At 37.5% G+C, this 21,383-nt stretch overlaps 1 protein-coding gene across 5 annotated transcripts in view; it reads right to left on the reverse strand.

Moving 5' to 3' along the window:
• Positions 1–21,383, reverse strand: part of FOCAD (focadhesin) — a 303,578-nt gene that overhangs the window by 212,469 nt on the left and 69,726 nt on the right. For all 5 annotated transcript variants that reach the window (XM_086414321.1, XM_086414322.1, XM_086414319.1 and 2 more), the window contains 3 exons: positions 17,526–17,627; positions 10,692–10,896; positions 7,082–7,288 (listed from right to left, as the gene is read on the reverse strand). In XM_086414321.1, coding sequence (XP_086270447.1) covers positions 7,082–7,288; positions 10,692–10,896; positions 17,526–17,627 — 514 coding nt within the window. The remainder of the gene's footprint in view (positions 1–7,081; positions 7,289–10,691; positions 10,897–17,525; positions 17,628–21,383) is intronic.

Below are 21,383 nucleotides of genomic sequence, written 5' to 3' on the forward strand. Positions count from 1 at the left end.
ATGGCAATCCACTCCAGTATTCTTGCCTGGAGAATCCCAGGGATGGGGGAGCCTAGTGGGCTGCCATCTATGGGGTCGCACAGAGTCGGACACGACTGAAGTAACTTAGCAGCAGCTACAATTCTGTAACAAATTCTTCAGAATTCTACAATTCTACAAGCAGAAAATTTCCCATGAATCATGAGTATAGGCAAAAAATTAAAAAACGAAATGTGAGATAGAACTGTGTGTTAAAGAAACACTAGAGAGAAATCAACTTAGTCTGACACAACTAGAGTTATATTCCTGGAGATGCCATCAACTCTGGTACAAATTACTAAATGTATATCTACATCTTCAGCTTCTCTGGTGGCTCAGTGGTAAAAAGAATCCTCCTGCCAATGAAAGAAAGACTTTAACACACAGGCTATCATTGGAAAGGCCACCAAGTAGCTTCTCATGAGACTGACCTGTTGAGAACAAAGGGTGGAAGAGAAAGAGCTGGAGATCAAGACACCTAAAATAAGGAAAAGTAATGGCAGAGGATGAGACTAGATGACTTTAAATTGTTCATGATTCTGAGAGGTCACAAATTTTTTGTGTGATTAGAGGGCTTCCCTGGTGACTCAAATGGTAAAAGAATCTGTCTGCAATGTAGGGGACCCAGGTTCTGTCTCTGAGTTGGAAAGATCCCCTGAAGAAGGAATGGCTACCCATTCCAGTATTCTTGCCTGGAGAATCCCACGGACAGAGGAGCTTGGTGGGTCCTTGGGGTCCCAAAGAGTCAGACACGACTGAGTTACTAACACTTCACTTCCACTGCTTTAATGAACACCTGAGAATGGTACCATTTAATGAGGTCTTTCAATAAAAGCCTGTGCTGGACATCTCATGAACACCTTCAAATACTACAGCTATCGCTATAGTGACTCATACTGCCTGCCCCAGGCCACTGAGAGATCCAGAAGTACAGGGAAGTTAAAGTCCCATAGGCCACGCCTTGACAAGTTGTTAAGAGAAGTCCAGGGATAAACACTTCCGTCTTTATTCTGGATCCTTCTGGCAGGTTCTGAAACATCTTCCATAACACTTCTTAGCATATTCCATGAGATAAGCAACTGGCTCCTTACAGTAGTGGCCAACTTGATAATACTCGTACTGCCTCTCCTACCTTTAGTATTTCACTCTTTCTGTCTCTCTCCCACTTGCTTCCTGAGATCACAGCCACAGATGGACTCCTGATGATAAGCTTTTGCCTTTGTGGAAACCCAGGTTTTGTTTTTGCCTTTAGGGATATTCAGGGTCTACTTTTTGAGGAACCAAGGCTAATTCAAGAGCCTAACTGGAGAAAAGAAGTAAAGAAACCTTTATATTGGACCACAGATATCACTGGAGCCTTGATGACAATAAACACCTGGAGTCCTTTCGCCTCAATCAAATGAAACATAGCAGTGAGCATCAGCCGTGTTCCAGGCAGGAAGTACATATGCTGGGCTCGGGGATGCTACTGTGAACAAGAGAGCATGAAAAAGTTTTTACATTGTTGTTGGATTTTTTTTTCTTATTGTTGTTTTGTTTGTTTAGTGAAAAACAAGGAAGGAGAAAGGCCACAGCAGAGGTAAGTATCTGCAGCAGACATAACAAAGACAACAGCCCAGCTCACACAATTCCCCAGTGTCACAGCTCTGCAACCTTCCCTGCCCTCCACTCAGAGTTGACTGACCCAAGCTGGGCCAATCAGACCATTCTTCCTAGGAATCTGAGAACTTAAACCTCAGTTTAACTTAAACCTCAGTTCTTCACACAGTGAAGAAAGGTAGGGGGGACATCTGATGGTAATGTGTTAGGGAACATAGGTTTCCAGCCTTACCAAAGCTGGGAGGTTTAGCACTCTTCACTTTGAAAGCTACCTAGTCTCCCCACAAACAATATTTTCTGTTAAGAGTACATATGCTTAGGGCTCTGTGCTTCCAATGCAGGGGGCATGGGTTCAATCACTGGTCAGGGAACTAAGGTCACACAAGTCGTGTGGTATAGCCAAAAAAAAAAAAAGAGAGAGAAAAGAATATATATTTTGCTTGAAATGGGAAACATCTTAGGTTATAATCATTCAAATAGGCTAAAAATAGTTCAGCTAAGACCAAATACATTGAAACTAATGTAGCCTAAGAAATACATCCATTTTCAGTGTGCAATGAAATAAATCCAATATAAGAACAGAAAAGGAATAAAGAGGAAAAGACAAGTTAATGTAATATTTGAATTGAACATTTAGCTAAATTTCCTGGGGGACAGGAAATTTCATAACATAAGTATTTTAACAGTTCTACATATTTTTAATTCCTTCTAGAATTTTTAAAATATTGGGCAGATGGAAGACACAGCATAAATAAGACCTTCTCCCACAGACACCATTTCATCATTCTCAATGAAAGTATTCTGTCATTCTACATTAAAACCAAAAATATTTTTAAAATCCGACTCGAGTCAAAAATATTTGACTCAATATTTGACTCAAAAATTGACTCAAAAATATGACTCAATATTTGACTCAAAATTTGACTCAAAAATTCACTCGAGACAATGTGAATTTTAATAAGGATATTATCCATAAGAAGTTGAAATGCATCAAATATGTTTAAATCTATAAGTTCAGAATACTTTCAGAAATTAGTAAGTAAAGGGAAAGAGTCAAGCATGTATTCTAACTTTTCTGTATAAACTCTACTACTGGACAACCAAATACTAAGTGGAACCAACTACTTCTTTTAAGAGAAGTAGTCCAGCTAACAAATGAAGAAGAACAGAATTAGAACATCATTTCTTTAATTCCTAATGAATTAATGGAACTAGGCACCAGCATCAACAAATACCAACATCATAAAAAAAGAGCAACACATATTATGTGCTTCTTGATGAAAGAACACATCATGCCTTGTAGTCTTGGAAACAAAAAAATAAAACAAAAATCTGAATCTGATCAGGCCTCTATAGCTAACAACCTATGAACAGGGAGACATGTCAAAGTGCACCAAGAGATTGCAATCAGCAGGTTTCAAGATTTACAAAACTCTATAGCTCACATAAGCCAGGTTTTCCTTCTTTTTTAAAACATGTAAACAATGTACAGATACACATGGAGTTGATAAAACTATAAACAAATGTAAAGAAGATATCACTATAGAAGTCAGGATAGTCAGGGCAAGGAGGAGGTTGTGATTAGGACTGCGCTAATTAGGACTAACCCTAGGAAACTTCTAGGGTTGCCAGAAAAGCTCTATTTCTGGATTTTTTATGCTTACAAGGTTGTTTACCTTCTATGCAAAAAATATATATATATAATAATAATCAAATTATTTAAGGGTGCTAGTTTAAAAGGTAGATGTTTGGACCCAACCAGCCCAGCTAATTCAATATCTCTAGGGGTAGGACCTAGGCATTTGCAGTTTAAATAAAATCTGCCTAGTGATTTTGATGCACTCTAGTCTGAACAATTTGATTGGAATATAAACTTCACAGATCTTGTCTTTTTCACCTAACTGCCATAGCAAAGTACTTGCCATAAAAAACTGTCTCCTATTCACATGAATCTACACAAACAAGGAATATTATGGGTTTACCTGTTAAGTACATTACATATATGGTTAAGATAGGCAATTCCAAGTAATTTAACTATATAATATTATCTATATAGTATTTTCCACATATTATTTAGCTACAAATACTATTTATTCATATTTTATATGTATTTTATTAGTATAATATATATAAATATATTATCTATTATAGCTATTATCTAATAGGTATAACTATATAAAATTGATATAAAAATCTGAAAAAGTATGATTATTTTATTATATTAACTACATAATTTGTAACATCTAAGTAAGTGCTCAGTTGTGTCCAACTCTTTGCAACCCCATAGGCTGTAGCCCACCTAGCTCCTCTGCCCATGGAATTTTCCAGGCAAGAATACTGGAGTGGGGTGCCATTTCTTACTCCAGGAGATCTTCCCAATCCAGGGACCAAACCCATGCCTCTTATATCTCCTGCATTGGCAGGTGGATTCTCTACACTGTGCCACTTGGGATATGGTAATAATGTATCAGTTCAGTTCAGTCACTCAGTCGTGTCCAACTCTTGGCCACCCCATGAATCGCAGCATGCCAGGCCTTCCTGTCCATCACCAACTCCCGGAGTTCACTCAGACTCACGTCCATCAAGTCAGTGATGCCATCCAGCCATCTCATCCTCTGTCGTCCCCTTCTCCTCCTGCCCCCAATCCGTCCTAGCATCAAAGTCTTTTCCAATGAGTCAACTCTTCACATGATGTGGCCAAAGAATTGGAGTTTCAGCTTTAGCATCATTCCTTCCAAAGAAATCCCAGGGCTGATCTCCTTCAGAATGGACTGGTTGGATCTCCTTGCAGTCCAAGGGACTCTCAAGAGTCTTCTCCAACACCACAGTTCAAAAGCATCAATTCTTCGGTGCTCAGCCTTCTTCACAGTCCAACTCTCACATCCATACATGACCACTGGAAAAACCATAGCCTTGACTAGATGGACCTTTGCTGGCAAAGTAATGTCTCTGCTTTTGAATATGCTATCTAGCTTTGTCATAACTTTCCTTCCAAGAAGTAAGCGTCTTTTAATTTCATGGCTGCCGTCACCATCTGCAGTGATTTTGGAGCCCCAAAAAATAAAGTCTGACACTGTTTCTACTGTTTCCCTATCTATTACCCATGAAGTGATGGGACCTGATGCCATGATCTTCATTTTCTGAATGTTGAGCTTTAAGCCAGCTTTTTCACTCTCCACTTTCACTTTCATCAAGAGGCTCTTTAGTTCCTCTTCACTTTCTGCCATAAGGGTGGTGTCATCTGCATATCTGAGGTTATTGATATTTCTCCCGGCAATCTTGATTCCAGCTTGTGTTTCTTCCAGTCCAGCGTTTCTCATGATGTACTCTGCATACAAGTTAAATAAGCAGGGTGACAATATACAGCCTTGAAGTACTCTTTTTCCTATTTGGAACCAGTCTGTTGTTCCATGTCCAGTTCTAACTGTTGCTTCCTGACCTGCATACAGATTTCTCGGGAGGCAGCTCAGGTGGTCTGGTATTCCCATCTCTTTCAGAATTTTCCACAGTTTCTTGTGATCCACACAGTCAAAGGCTTTGGCATAGTCAATAAAGCAGAAATAGATGTTTTTCTGGAACTCTCTTGCTTTTTCCATGATCCAGCAGATGTTGGCAATTTGATCTCTGGTTCCTCTGCCTTTTCTAAAACCAGCTTGAACATCAGGAGCTACACAATCAGAACAACAATTGAATCAACAGATGCAGAATTGGAGAGCCAACTGTAAATTATACGTGTATTTTCCACCTCTCAGAGAGTTGGCACCCCTAATTCCCATGTTGTTCAAGGGTCAAATGAATTCTTCCATTGTTTTTCAGTCATTCAGTTGTGTCTGAATTTTTGTTACCTTATGAACTGTAGCATGCCAGTCTTCCCTGTCCTTCACTATCTCCGGAGTTTGCTCAAATTTATATCCAATGAGTCAGTGATGCCATCCAACCATCTCGTCCTCTGTAGTCCCCTTCTCTTCCTCCCTCAATCTTTCTGTGCATCAGGGTCTTTTCCAATGAGTCAGCTCTTTGCACCACATGGCCAAATTATTGGAGCTTCAGCATCAGTCCTTCCAATAAATATTCAGGATTGATTTCCTCTAGGATTGACTGGTTTTATCTCCTTGCAGTCCAAGGGACTCTCAAGAGTTTTCTCCAACATCACAAAAAGCATCAATTCTTTGGCACTCAGCCTTCTTTATAGTCCAACTCTCACATCCATACATGACCAGTGGAAAAACCATAGCTTTGACTCGATGGACCTTTGTCAGCAAAGTAACATCTCTGCTTTTTAATATGCTGTCTAGGTTTGTCATAGCTTTTCTTCCAAGAAGCAAGCGTCTTTTAATTTCATTTCCTTGGAGCCCCAAAAAATAAAGTCTCTCACTCTTTCCATTGCTTCCCCCACTATTTCCCGTGAAGTAATGGAACTGGATGCCATGATCTTCATTTTTGAATGTTGAGCTTTAAGCCAGCTTTTTCACTCTCCTCTTTCACTTTCATCAAGAGGCTTTTTAGTTCTTCTTCGCTTTCTGCCATAAGGGTGGTGTCATCTGCATATCTGAGGTTATTGATATTTCCCCCGGCAATCTTGATTTCAACTTGTGCTTCATCCAGCCCAGCATTTCTCATGATGTACTCTCCATATAAGTTAAATAAGCAGGGTGACAATATACAACCTTGATGTACTCCTTTCCCAATTTAGAGCCAGTCCATTGTTCCATGTCCAGTTCTAACAGCTGCTTCTTGACCTGCATACAGGTTTCTTAGGAGGCAGGTCAGGTGGTCTGGTATTCCCATCTCTTAAAGAATTTTCCACAGTGGTTGTAATCCACACAGTCAAAGGCTTTAGCGTAGTCAGTCAGTGAAACAAAATCTTTCTGGAATTCTCTTGCTTTTTCTATGATCCAACAGATGTTGGCATTTTGATGTCTGGTTCCTCTGCATTTTCTGAATCCAACCTGTACACCTGGAAGTTGTTGGTTCACATACTGTTGAAGCCTCGCTTGGAGTATTTTGAGCATTACATAGGGTGTAGCACGTAAGTGTTGAATATTTGTGTCCTACATGAGTAAATGAAAAACTATCACTGTGGTAGACCCTTAACTGATGCTCCAAACAGTATGTAATGACTCGTTTTTATAATAAATGATAATAGCAGCATTATATTACTGGGCTTCCCTGGTGGCTCAGATGATAAAGAATCTGCCTGCTATGTGGGAGACCCAAGTTCAATCCCTGGTCGGGAAGATCCCCTGGAGAAGGGAATTGCTACCCACTCTAGGTTTCTTGCCTGGAAAATTCCATAGAAAGAGGAGCCCAGCAAACTACAGTCCATGGGGTCACAAAAGTATGATCTAATAGTATTAGATAAAAAAAGCCTTTGATATGCAATAAAGTAAAAGAGTATACTCACCTTGCTACTAAAAGACCAGTGTAAGTGATAACTGATATTAAAACTTCTTACTATCCTTACCTCCTTTAGAAGTTCAACACTGTGCTCTAAAAGGTGAATTAAAGATGAGCATTCCCCAGTTATGTTTAAGCTGACTTCACAGACAGATAGCAGCTGAAGGGTCAGCTGGGTAAGCTGAATTTTCCAGAAAACAGGATAACGCAAAAGGTTTAAGTATACTTCTTCAATAAACAGCATCACTTCTGTTGTCTGTATCAAATCTTTGATCTGAGAAACAATCATTATAGGATATTAAAATAAATACACAAACCAAAGGATAATTTAACTTATACAAGAAGCTTACCAATAAATTATTTTTTCTCTAAACCTATAAAGACTTAAAAGAAATGAAGAAATTTATGTAACTCAAAGACAGTTAAACCATACAACTCTGCCTTCTCCTATTGTCACTAACCGAAACACAATTTGCTACTGTTTTTGTTACTGCTGGCTGGCACAAATTCTTCTCATTTATTTTTCTAACTACTCCCTGTGCAGATTTTAAAAGACAAATTACATGACAGTACCACATGTTGAAGTAAATAAATTAAAGTTGGTTTTGAATCCTTCAAATGAACTTGCCTTTCTATAATTCCAACATAGTTACCTGCAAGAAAAGCGTTAGTATGTTATTCTAATGCACTGCTAAGCCCTCCATCTGCAAGAAATTTGTTCAGACAACCTTAACTGAGAGCAGCATTTCCAAACATGGCAGATGCAGTGAAAGACCATATTCAAATAGTAGAGTGTCTTCTCAACTGGCTAATGTATTAGAGAGGAAGGACTTGAATGCTCTTGAAAATCCCAATTCAATTCAAACCCAGCTGTTCTGATCAAAATTCTGGAGTTAGTACTAAGGATATGGTCCTACTCACAGACACACTGGCATTTCCCAGAGATTACAAACAATGAACCATCTGCTTCAATCAGGAGCCTTGTGTCTGTTAAATTCATCAAGAGGAAAGCCTACAGTTGGCCAGCTGTACCTTTCACCCAGCCGTTACCACCATAGTAACCCCAAAAGACTGTAAGTTATACACAGAAAAATTAATTTCTAACAAATAAAAAGAAAAAAGCTATTAAAAGATCAAGGGGGAGGAGACAGCAGAAAATACTAAGTTATTAAGAAAATATGTGAACAGTTCAGTAGCCAAATTATTTTACTCCTTTGCAAACATATAAAGGAGTATATTTGCAAAGGCAAAAGGCCACCAAGAATTGAAAGGGATTTAAAACAAAGTAAAGCCTCGTGCTTATTTGACAACATACTTCTTTGAGTGCATTTTTTTCTACATACTTAAAATTTTCTATAATAAAAAAAATTTTTCAAGACCATCTCAGTAACTTCACATTAAAGGCTTTCCAATCTTTAGCATTACCAAAGTTCTTAACAAGATTACTTTGTAAGTAACGGTTTCTCTTTATGTTGAAATAGACCATGTGCAATGAATAATATGTGAGATGACAAGTCACAATTAAAAAGAACGACTGGGACCAAAGTGAGTAGTGAAGTTTAAGGCAGGTAAAAACACAATTCCATAAATACAATATGAAAGAACTGAAGTGAGAAAAAAAGAAATAGGAGTTCCACTGGTCAGCATCTCACTGACTTATGGATCAACAGTGTGATGGCTATTTCTACGGAAAAACTTTTAATTATATGATTGTTTTGAAATGCTCCATATGGATCAGACCACATCTACAGTACTACATTCAGCTCTAAAAAGAACATTTTCTAATAATACATTCTCAACACCAACAGACTATAGAAATTCCCCCAAAGAACAGTTAAAAGTCAAAACCATTTCATGCAGAAAAGTAAAGAAATTGATGAAAAGAAAGAACAGAGGAAGGGAGTAAAGGATTAAAAGGAAGAAAAGGAAGGAAGAAATGTATAGGATAGAATTCAGATAAGCTGTTTAAAAAGCTTATTTCATTTTGTTTTGAGAAGAACAGAGACTAATGGGTAATCTTAGGAAAATGCAGGTCAATTAGAAGTATTTGCTAAAAAAAAGTATATAAAAAACGGTTGCCTTGCAAAATAGCATGCTTCCTATCACTGAAATATTTAATTAGTCATGGGATGGTTGTCTCTTAAAGAGTATAACAAATACATATAATTAGTGGGAAAATGAATTACACCACCAAGATCCCTCCCAGCTCTGCTCTTCATTCCAATAAAACTGATTTGTTAATAATTAAATGTATTTATGTCACTAGTCCCACTAGTTCCAAATGACGGATCTGGATTTTTCTTCTCATCTACCATGACTAAATATATTAACAAGCCACAGATTCCCAGGTGGCACTAGTGGTAAAGAACCTGCCTGTCAATTCAGGAAACCTAAGAGACACAGGTTCCATCCCTGGGTCAGGAAAATCTGCTGGAGGAAGGTAAAGCAACCCATTCCAGTATTCTAGCCTAGAGAATCCCATTGACAGAGCAGCCTGGCGGGCTATGCTCCATGGGGTCTCAAAGAGTCAGACACGATTGAAGTGACTTAGCATGCATGCACAGATTTCTGAAAATACTTCACAAAACACACTTCTAGAAGTATTTAGGCTTGTTAATATAGGTTGATGACAGTGAAGGCGAACATCTACCAAAGAGCACAGAACAGGGTAATACAAGCATGCTACGGAACAAGTGTATCCTAGTGCTATGTGTTCTGCACATACACTGCTTTATTGGCCACACAAAACAAAAGCTTTGAAAAAGCCACAGGGGAATTCACTTTAATTAACTTTTCTCTGCCTTGATTGCAGCAAAGTCTGATTATGAGTCACAAAAGATTCACTCTAGTCACTCCTTGATAACACAAACTTGAAACAGGTCATCTGTGACCTCAAGTGATCACCTTGAAAAATATTCACAAATTCCCTCCCATTGGCTAAGCAGCATGGAACTCAGATTGTAGGCAAACAACAAACTAGATGGTGAGATGGGATAAATGAATATTATATTCAAATTGCAACAATCTGGCAACTGAAATTAAAAAAAATCTGTAGTTACAGAGATATTAGCTTAAATTTATCATTCCTCTTAACTCCCTAAGCATTCTGTCCTTACCTCTATTATACAACTTTGTCCATCTACTTTGAATTATAAGAATATATATACCTGTTTTAGCTCCCTTACTAGACTATGGTCTTTCTAAGAATAGGATCCATACAGGTCACCACATACGCTATAAGGAAACTTTTGAAAACTAGAATCTAGCCAGCACTCAGACAGTCAAGCCCCCAGGGCTGTATGTACCCGGAGAGATGTCTTTTTCCAACTTACACAAAAAGTACTTTTTTTTTTTTTTAACTTATAACCCTCTCAGTGTCCAGCACAAGGGGAAACTCAGTTCAAAATTATTTTCCCCGAGGAGTCCTCTTTAAAGTTTTCATTCCTACTAATCCTAAAATGGATTATGTTGATTTGCATTCCTGTGAATTTAGTTAACATTGTATATATCAGAGTGAAATCTAGATTTGTTTCCATTATTATCTCCAAAACCCAGAAAGTGTTTCTAGAGCTGTTTGCCATATCACACAGGTTCTATTTTATGTACTTATTAATTAAGTACAATCAATACTTATTAATTCAGGTGCCATGTTAATGAAAGAGGAGAAAAGGCCTTACCTGCAAACATGGAACCATGTCACAACACAGTTGTAGTATCTGTTGTTCCAATATTGATGGTTGTTCCTTGTCACAAGGGACCCGGGGTTTAAGTAAGACTTTGAGCAGAGTTAATCGGAGTTTAGCATATTCTTGTAACTGGGGTGGTTCACAATATAGATACCATAGAAATGGCGCCATAATTTGGATACACGAAACTTCAGACCTGCAAGTAAGTCATGTAACGTAGAAGCCAGTCACTGAATTACACAGAGTACCAACCAGGTAAGTGTCAAGCATCAACTTAGAGTTCATGACATGTCATGAACTATGATACCATTGAGTGTACCTTTTTTACCATGACTCTTCTATTCTACCATGACCCACCTAAACTCATGCCAAACAGTTGTTTCTACACTGGGGAGAATGACTTAATACCTGGAGCCCATAAGCCTGATGCCCAGGACTAAGAGGGTCTACTTGCACACTAAAATAGCATCTACAGCTCCAGGACCAGTCTTTAGTGAACATGAGAATCATCTGAGAACCTTTTGAGAATTTTAGACATCAGGATCCATTTTTCCAAGAGTATGATACAAGCATGCAGTTTTGGAAAAGCTCAATAGGTAAGGTAATAGGTAAGGTCCTAAGTAAAATACAAAACAAAACAAAACTCATACAGACATCCAAGAAGATGACCGACAGTTAATATTTACTTGTCAACTTGTCAGCACTTAGGGTGTGCATGTTACTACACTTGGTGCCTTTAAATTCAATCAACCTTTACCACAACCCTACGAAATAAAAATATTATTATCCCATTATGCAGACACAGAAACTGAGGCAGACAGAAGTGAAGTAATTTGCCAAGTCCTCCTAAGTTTTTCCCACTCAAAGGAGGAAGACTTTACAAATCTTTCATATCTATTTAGATTATAATACATCCCTATAACTCCAAGTCCAAAGTCACTAAAATGCCAGAATGACCTTTCAGAGATAAAAATTTGATCATGCCATTAATCAGTTTGACAGAGTTTATGCTTAAGATAAAGTATTCACAAACCCTTCACAATTTGACCTCTATCTTCTAATTTCATTTCTTCTTCCTCTCCACTCTCTGCTGAACTACACTAAATTTAGTTCTGATCATCAGTCAAGTCATCTGGGTTTTCTTCTCACCTGCTATTACATTCATCTGTAATACTCTCCCCTTTCTCCTTTTCCTGATCCTTCCTCTGCCTAATTTCTATCATCTTTCAGTTCTCCCCTTTAAAAGGACTTCCTGAGGGCCTTCCCTGACACACACAGCCTTGGTCAAATCCCCATTGTGTGCTTGCACAGCATAATGACTTTATTGTCATTATTTATTTATATCTCCATCCCCTGCTAGACTATTAGTCAATAAGGGCATGAATCATGGGTTATCTGTTTAATGCTCTATTACCAATAAGCATACACTAGGCCCTCAGAGATGCTCAATCATTAAATTAATTGATTCATTTACACTGTCATAGAGTAGTTTTATAATTAGCATGCATTGATTAAATATCATGATTTTATTTTAATATATTTCATACTTATTATAAATAAGTTATTATTAGATAAGATACAAAGATGAAACAGGCATTATCTATCCTTAAGAAGCATGTAGTCTAACAGGGACTATCAGCTCTGTTACTGGACTAGAGACTACAAAGTGCAAAAGGTGCTAAAAGAAAGGTATAAGGTGCAATACTTAATGGAGGAAATGGTATTTAAATCATGACTGATGACATTAATTTTATAATGCTATACATTCCACAGCAATGTGATTTCAAAACACCATTAATACTAATAAAAAGTTAAAAGTTACCAAATTGATAAGATTTAACCTAGTCTTCATTCATTTATTTGCTTCACAAAATTTACTAAGCTCCTACAGATATCTTCACTCTTCTACGTGCTAGAAACAAAATTAAACACATGCTCTGACAGAGCTCATAATCTGGAGGAAGTTTTTTTTTTTTCCCTCATCAGCATCAATACTTACACAATCTATAAAAAAAAAACAAAAGGACTTGTGAGTTCATAATTATTAATGAAACATTAATAATTGTCTTTATCACAATACCTACTATAGGAAACTAAAAAAAGTTTCATATAGATCAAGCAAGTAGATGATGTATATATGGATTAGACTATGAAACAGAAAAGAGACTTAAAATACATTGTTCCCCCATCTCTCTCCAATAATGTACTCCCCAAAGAATAAATACTAGCCAGGTGGTAAACAACAGTTAGAACTGGACATGGAACAACAGACTGGTTCCAAATAGGAAAAGGAGGATGTCAAGGCTGTATATTGTCACCCTGCTTATTTAACTTATATGCAGAGTACATCATGAGAAACGCTGGGCTGGAAGAAGCACAAGCTGGAATCAAGATTGCCAGGAGAAATATCAATAACCTCAGATATGCAGATGTCACCACCCTTATGGCAGAAAGTGAAGAAGAACTAAAGAGCCTCTTGATGAAAGTGAAAGAGGAGAGTGAAAAATTTGGCTTAAAGCTCAACATTCAGAAAACTAAGATCATGGTGCCTGGCCCCAGCACTTCATGGCAAATAGATGGGAAAACAGTGGAAACAGTGGCTGACTTTATTTTTTGGGGCTCCAAAATCACTGCAGATGGTGATTGCAGCCATGAAATTAAAAGATGCTTACTCCTTAGAAGGAAAGTTATGAACAACCTAGACAGCATATTCAAAAGCAGAGACATTACTTTGCCAACAAAGGTTTCTCTAGTCAAGGCTATGGTTTTTCCAGTGGTCATGTATGGATGCGAGAGTTGGATTGTGAAGAAGGCTGAGCACCGAAGAATTGATGCTTTTGAATTGTGGTGTTGGAGAAGACTCTTGAGAGTCCCTTGGACTGCAAGGAGATCCAACCAGTCCATCCTAAAGGAGATCAGTCCTGAGTGTTCATTGGAAGGAGTGATGTTGAAGCTGAAACTCCAATACTTTGGCCACCTGATGTGAAGAGCTAACTCATTGGAAAAGACCCTGATGCAGGGAAAGATTGAAGGCGTGAGGAGAAGGGCATGACAGAGGATGAGATGGTTGGATGGCATCACCGACTCAATGGTCATGAGTTTGAGTAAACTCTGGAAGTTGGTGATGGACAGGGAGGCCTGGCATGCTGCAATCCATGGGGTCTCAAAGAGTCAGACACGACTGAGCAACTGAACTGAACTGAACTGAAGTGATGTGCTATCTGATGATTAACTATCAATGCTGTGGAGTATGAAATCAACTGGTCTTAAGGAGGAAAGGAAAATAAAACAGATAACCTGAAATCCCAAAGTGACTAAGGATGTTTTAAAATGTAACCCATTGTGCATGTTTACAAACAAGGCTTTCACATGTATGTTCAACAAGGAGGGAGAAAGAAATAGTGGGAAAAGACTTGGAATAAGAGTCAAAAGACTGAGGCTTAGGGCCCAACTCTGCCAACTGACTAGCCACGTGACCTTGAGCAAATCATTCAGTGTTGCTCTCCTTAGTTCCCTCTCTAAAAAACTATGTGTTAGCCTAGTTAATCTTGACAAAGCCACACTTAAAGTCCATGTGTGTTAGTTGCTCAGTCATGCCCGACTCTTTACAACCCCATGGACTATATAGCTCGCCAGACTCCTCTGTCCATGGGATTCTCTAGGCAAGAATCCTGGAGTGGGCTGCCATTTCCTTCTCCAAAACACCATGACATCCTTGTCAATTTACCCAATTCTTAGTTCTATAGAGATGAAATCTTGACATCAGAGGCCTTCTACAAATGAGTGCAGAATTTAACTAGAGAATCACGTCCCCAAAAATCTAGCATGAAGATACACTGCTATTTCAGGACATCTACATTCTATTAAAAATGAAACCAAACAGTTATTCTAACCAACAATTCCTAAGATAGAAAGGTCTAGGAATACTAGCTATCATCACAATATTTTGCCTCCTTCCTGTAGTTGTGAATCACCATTTATATTCTTACTAAATTACCCAATTTCCTTCATTATCTTCTAAATGTAAAAACTACTAATCTAACTCACTCTAAAATTAAATCTCAGGAAACTAACAGTCTGCTGAAAATGCAACCAAAATTATCAATTTCATCCTGCAAAAAATAGTCTCATGGTGCAAAAGTAGAAATGAGACAACTGAAATTCTTTGCAAAGAAATATAAAATTACTTAGAACTTCTAAAAAGCTCTAGATAGCATACTGTAACACCTCAGAATGCAAATGAAAGGATTAAGTCATTAAAAGCTTATCAGTAAATAAATCAAAATCAAAAAATAATCTTTTCTCCTTATGAACATCTGGACATTATCATTAGAACTACTTCCAAATTCCAAAATAATACTCCTTTGACATAAAAACAACTAAAATGTAATTTAATTATTTGCTAACTGAAGCATGAGACAAGTGAGATATTTGTAAGGATTACCCTAAAAAGAAGCTTAATAACAGATTTGGCACATAAGCAGCACATCTTTTATAAAATATCCCAATCTATTTAACAAGAAAAATTTCATTAAACATCTGTTTATAAATTTGTTAATTTTGCTTTCTGACATGGATGAACAAAGACTTTTTTAGTAAATATTAATATCTTATCTTTGAAAATGCAGTCATGGGTGAGGGAAGAGAAGATGATAATGTTTATTTTAAGATATTTATTCAATTGTTACACAGATTTTTCTCACTGGCAGATTCCAAGGTTCTCTGTATCTCTTCAAAGCTTCTTCTGACAGTATATCCTACCTGGAAATTCTATCTAAAATTGAAGTTAAAGACTCCAAAATGGAATTCTAATAAATTGTATCTATAGGATATTCTAAGACCTTCAAGAACAAGAACACATGAATATAGCTAGTGTGGTAAATGTAGCTCAAGCATTGGACTACATGGTCAATGGTACTATCCTATCATGACCTAGTATAGAAGTACTAAGTAAGCAGTTAGATATTATATTTTAGGAGCCACTTTACAACCCACTGCCTGGGCCCCACCAATCTAGGAGCCTCCTGTGTAATACATATATACTTTGAACATTTGTAAGCACCTAAACTGTCCCAGGCATTGTTTTTTTTTTTTTTTTAGGCACTGTTAACATAAAGAATACTAAGACACAGTTCCTGCCCTCAAGAAAGTTTCAGTTAATGGAGGATAATAATTATAAGACAATGTAATAAATATAATGATGTCAGAAATCACAACTAAAGTTATTAATTTAGCTTGTGATAAGTAAACACTTCCTGGGAGAGACAATACCTAAAAAGAGATTTAAAATAGAGAAAGTAATCAAGAAAGGGCTAGTTAGACAAGGGATGGCACCCCACTCCAGTACTCTTGCCTGGAAAATCCCATGGATGGAAGAGCCTGGTGGGCTGCAGTCCATGGGGTCACTAGAGTCGGACACTTATCAGTGAGCGACTTCACTTTCACTTTTCACTTTCATGCATTGGAGAAGGAAATGGCAACCCACTCTAGTGTTCTTGCCTGGAGAATCCCAGGGACGGGGAGCCTGGCGGGCTGCCATCTATGGGGTCACACAGAGTCAGACACGACTGAAGCGACTTAGCAGCAGCAGTGATGAGATTCAAGACAGTAATGTAGAAATTAATAAGCAAAAGAAGAGGCAAGGGAATAGCACTTCTTGCTGTGTGGAACCAAAGCAAGTCACTGTATTGCTGAATATGGAATTCATAAATCATGAGATAAAGAAAGGAGAAAATAAAATTGGTGAAACCGATCATACACAGAGCCTAGTATATGACATAACAGATCTCATCCTGTAGCCTAGGGATTTTTCAGCTAGTCCGGAGACCAAACTATTGTTTTCCAATAGAAAGCTGCTGTGAGATATCAACACATTATTAAAAAAAAAAAAGAAGAAAACAGTGTATAAAAACAGAGCTGGGACTTCCCTGGCTGTCCAGTGGTTAAGACCTCACTTTTGAATGCAGGAGATATGTGTTCAATCCTGGTCAGAGTGCTAAGATCCCACATGCATTATGGCCAAAAACCCAAAACATAAAACAGAAGCAGTATTGTTACAAATTCAAGAAAGACTTTAAAAATGGTCCACATCAAATTAAAAAACAAAAACAAAACTTAAAATAAAAAAAGCTGAAGCAGTGTGAGGGTGTTTCCGTGTTTAGCCTCTACATGTGCAAGTCCAGTTTGAAAATCACAGTGATGGTGACCTAAGCTAGGCAGTGATACAAAGATCTGCTCTCCCGATACGTCACCCTGATGGATGGTTTAGAGAATGGCCTTGAGCAGGATGAGATGGAAGGCAGAGCTGCCAGTTAAGAACAGGTGGCAACAGTCACAGCAAGAGATGACCACCTGAGCTAATGCCATGGTAACAGAATGGGAGAAAGCTTTGAAGACCATCAGAAGGCAGAAGGCCTTGGTGAAGCTAAACTAACGGCACATATGGTGGTCATCTGGTCCCAGTCGGCAATCCTGTTTAATCCCAACTGGCACTGGTTTCTAATGGAGAGATTAACTCACTAATCAATTTCCAGCAGGAAGACCTGTCATCCATATGTACTATGTAGTAGCTTACTGAATATTTCCAATCAACCTTCCCAACTATCCAATGCTTAGCTTCTTTAACAGTAGCTATTCTCATGGTCAATATTTCAACAATCAATAAAACGGGTAGGATTTTTTTCTCTCAAAAAGAAAACAGAAAACTATATCCTGCTCTAAGACATTTCTGCAGGAGAAAACATTACAATCAAAGCAGCTTAAAAGAAAAACTCTAAAATTAGCATATACTATTCCATCTCCCTAATTTATTTTATTTTATATTACCTTTCAAGGCATTGTTGGAAAAAAGTTGTCAGCTGCTGCAAAATGACTGGCCAGCAATCAGGTCTGTGCTCAAGAACAGTGATCAAAGGCTGAGGATGGTTTCTGAAAAACACACAAAGTAACACTGGAAGCTGTCATTTCAGGATATACATTTTTAATATCCAAATATAACAAGAGAAAAAGTCATTGACATCTAGAAACTTTTTTTCCAGGATTCACAGTTGTCACAGAATCCTCATTTGCTGCATTTGTTGCAGAGTTGGCTCATTAGAACTATTTTTTTTTTAATTTGTTTTCCAGAAAAAAGAACCTGAGTCTTAGAGATCCAAATTTGACAGCAGTCTTTGTTATCTAATAGCTCTATGACTTTGGCCAAGCTCCTCAATCCAGTACCTCTCTCATTATCCACTCTCTTGATTCCCTGATATTTGGAAATCTCCTCTTCCTGCTGATGAATCTCTTTCCAGACCTGAAAGATACCATCTCCTCTAACACTGTCCCAACCTATAAGCACCATCTCTCTGCCTCTGTGGGGCTTCACTGGTGGCTCAGCGGTAAAGAATACACCTGTAAAGCAGGAAACGTGGGCTTGATCCCTGGGTCAGGAAGATCCCCTGGTAAAGGGGATGGCAACCCACTCCATTATTCTTGCCTGGGAAATTCCATGGACAGAGAAGCCTGGCAGGCTACAGTCCATGGAGTCGCAAAGAGTCTGACACAAATGAACAATTAAACAACAGCTCTGTCTCTGTTCCCATTTACCCCCATTCTTCTCAATATCTAGCTCTGTGTTCCCCCAATATACTTTAGGTAAGGGAAAAAGAAAATATTTCTCCCATCTCAAATAACAAACTCTGCAAATTATAAATTCTGAAAATTTCTATTGAACAAGGACAAATCTTTTTATCTGGGCTCCATCAATCAAGATACCAAAAAGACTATAGAAAAGATCTGAAATGTGAAGGATTCCCAAATAATGGGGTTAAAAAAAGAAAAGGAAAAAAGACAAACAAATTATTCTAAGTAGTACAAAAAAGTCTACTGGAAATTGTAAATTCATTAGCTCTTTAAACTATGAAGTACTACACAAAGAATCTTCAGTTATTAGTGACGTGGCTATTTCCTCCAAGAAAAAATTTTTAATTAAAAATGCTGCTGCTGCTGCTGCTAAGTTGCTTCAGTCATGTCCGACTCTGTGCGACCCCACAGACAGCAGCCCATCAGGCTCCCCCATCCCTGGGATTCTCCAGGCAAGAACACTGGAGTGGGTTGCCATTTCCTTCTCCAATGCATGAAAGTGAAAAGTGAAAGTGAAGTCGCTCAGTCATGTCCCGACTCTTTGCGACCCCATGGACTGCAGCCTACCAGGCTCCTCCGTCCATGCCATTGCCTTCTCCAATTAAAAATGCTACTTATTTTTTTAATGAAGTATAGCTGATTTACAATATTGTGTTAGTTTCAGGTATACAAAAAATGATTCAGTTATACCTACATATATACAAATTCTTTTTTTATTCTTTTCCATTATAGTTTATTATAAGATATTGAACATCGTTTCCCATGCTATTCAGTAAATCCTACTGTTTATCTATTTTATATATAGTAATATGCATCTATTAATCCCATACTCCCAATTTATCCCTCCCTTATCCTTTCCTGTTTGTCAACCATAGTTTGTTTTCTGTGTCTGTGAAAATACTTCTGTTTTGTACATAAGTTCATTAGTACTATTTTTTAGATTTCACATATAAGTGATATCATATAATATTTGTCTTTCTGACTTCATTTATAGAACAATCTCTAGGTTGATCAATGGTGCTGCAAATGGTATTATTTCACTCTTTTTTTATTCTGTTTTTAACTTTTTATCTTACATTGCAGAATAGTTTATTAAGAATATTTTGGTAGTTTCAGGTGTACAGCAAAGTGATTCAGTTATATATATATATACATGTGTCTATTTTCTCAAATTAAAAAAAATTTTTTAAATGCTATTTGAAAGAAATTCACACCATATAGATGCATCTATCTTTTTTACATAAAAAGAATTATATACATAATTTTAATTCAATAATGCAGCACTAGAAATGTTTAAAAAAAATAAAGAAAAAGATCAGACCATCAGTCACACTCAAATGATTTTTTAAAACTGCCTTCTTGTGGTTCTCAAAACGTGATCGCCTTCCCAGCAATATCAGCATCACCTGGGAACTTGTTAGAAATGAAAATAAATTCTCAGGCCTCAGCCAGACCTAATAAACAGCTCTCCAGACAATTCTGATGCACTGCTATAAAGCAGTGCTACTCAGCCCGGTTGTGAGCTAGATTCATCTGTGGAGCTCTTTTTAAAATACGAGTGCCCAGGCTTCAGTTATACCGGGGTTGCTAGGAGTGGAGCCCATGCACTAGTAATTTTAAAAAATTCTTCTAGCAATTCTGATGTGTTGCCAGAGTTGAAAATTGGTACAAGTTAAAAACCACATAAGAGGGAGGTTTGTAGTTGGGAAGTTTTCTGATTTTTTTTTTTTTTCTCTCTCTTAAACAGAAAATTATGGCAGATACTTCACACTGAAACACTCATGTTAAACACCTCTCTGACACTACTACACAGTTTCTGGATATTATAACACCATCTCTCTATTCTCTCCTCAACCTACCTAATCTATCAGCCACTAACTTCAAATGCTGGCAAGTTCCTGTTTGTTAAAGCACAGGCTATTTCTGAGTGATCAGATTATTGCCATTGCTAAAGGACTCCTCCAAGCAACTCTTTATGCCAAAACTTAAAAATCCTATCGAAATCACATTTCCAAATTCCAAACTCCTTGGCAGTTAATCCTATCTAGAATCTGCTTCTACCCTAGTTGTTACAGATATTCAGAAAATAAATGCTACAAATCCTAAAAGCCTCTCAGGTATGTCACATCATCCGAACTTGTTAGATTACAAATTCAGTAGGTCATGTTCGAGCAAACATGAATGAAAAGGAAAGAACAGCAACTGTAATTAATTTTAGCTATGAGTTTTCCTTCTGACAAGCACCATACTGAAATAAGGAGCATCAGATATGACCACCCACTAGTCCTCCAGCTAATGATGGCATTTATGACTATTTAAGAGGAAAATCCAAGAAGATACTATGTAGTTTCTGTGTGATCATAAAACACTTAAACGCTTGTCAATACTCTTCCCTTATGTCACCTCCTACCTCTTCCCACTTCTCATGTTTCCTCCTCCAAAAAGCTGTTAAGAATCTACCTCCTTTATAGAGACTCACAGACTTAAGACAAAAACTTATGGTTGCTGGGTGGAAGGAAGTGGGGAAGGGATAGTCAGGGAGTTTGGGATGGACATGTACACACTCCTGCATTTAAAATGGATAACCAGCATGTGGGTACAGAACATGGAACTCTGTTCAATGTTATGTGGCAACCTGGATGGGAGGGGAGTTAGGGTAAAATGGATACATAGGTATGGCTGAGTCCTTTTGATGTTCACCTGAAATTATCACAACATTGTTAACTGACTATACCCCCCAAAAATAAAAAGGTTTAAAAAAAATTTTTTAATCTCTTTTTTAAAAACTATAAAGAATGTATCTTCTTTTATAAACAGTTTTTTTTTGGTCCAAATTAAATCATATCACCAGAAGTAAAAGATAATAATTTAAATTAGATTAGAAATGATGCATATACTAGCAAACAACTCTATCATACTTTATAAATAGCTTCTACTTTACTGGGATTGTGGGACCCACTGTAACTTTGTTGTATGACTAACTGTGTTGGAGGCTCGTTCTGCTAGCTTTTGGGTTCAGCAAATTCTATTCAATATCTCAGACTTAAACTCTAAAGATGA

This window comes from Bos grunniens, chromosome 8 (genome assembly GCF_055505025.1).
Source record: "Bos grunniens cultivar Pamir isolate PY7600 chromosome 8, Bosgru_T2T1.0, whole genome shotgun sequence".
Taxonomy (NCBI): Eukaryota; Metazoa; Chordata; class Mammalia; order Artiodactyla; family Bovidae; genus Bos; species Bos grunniens.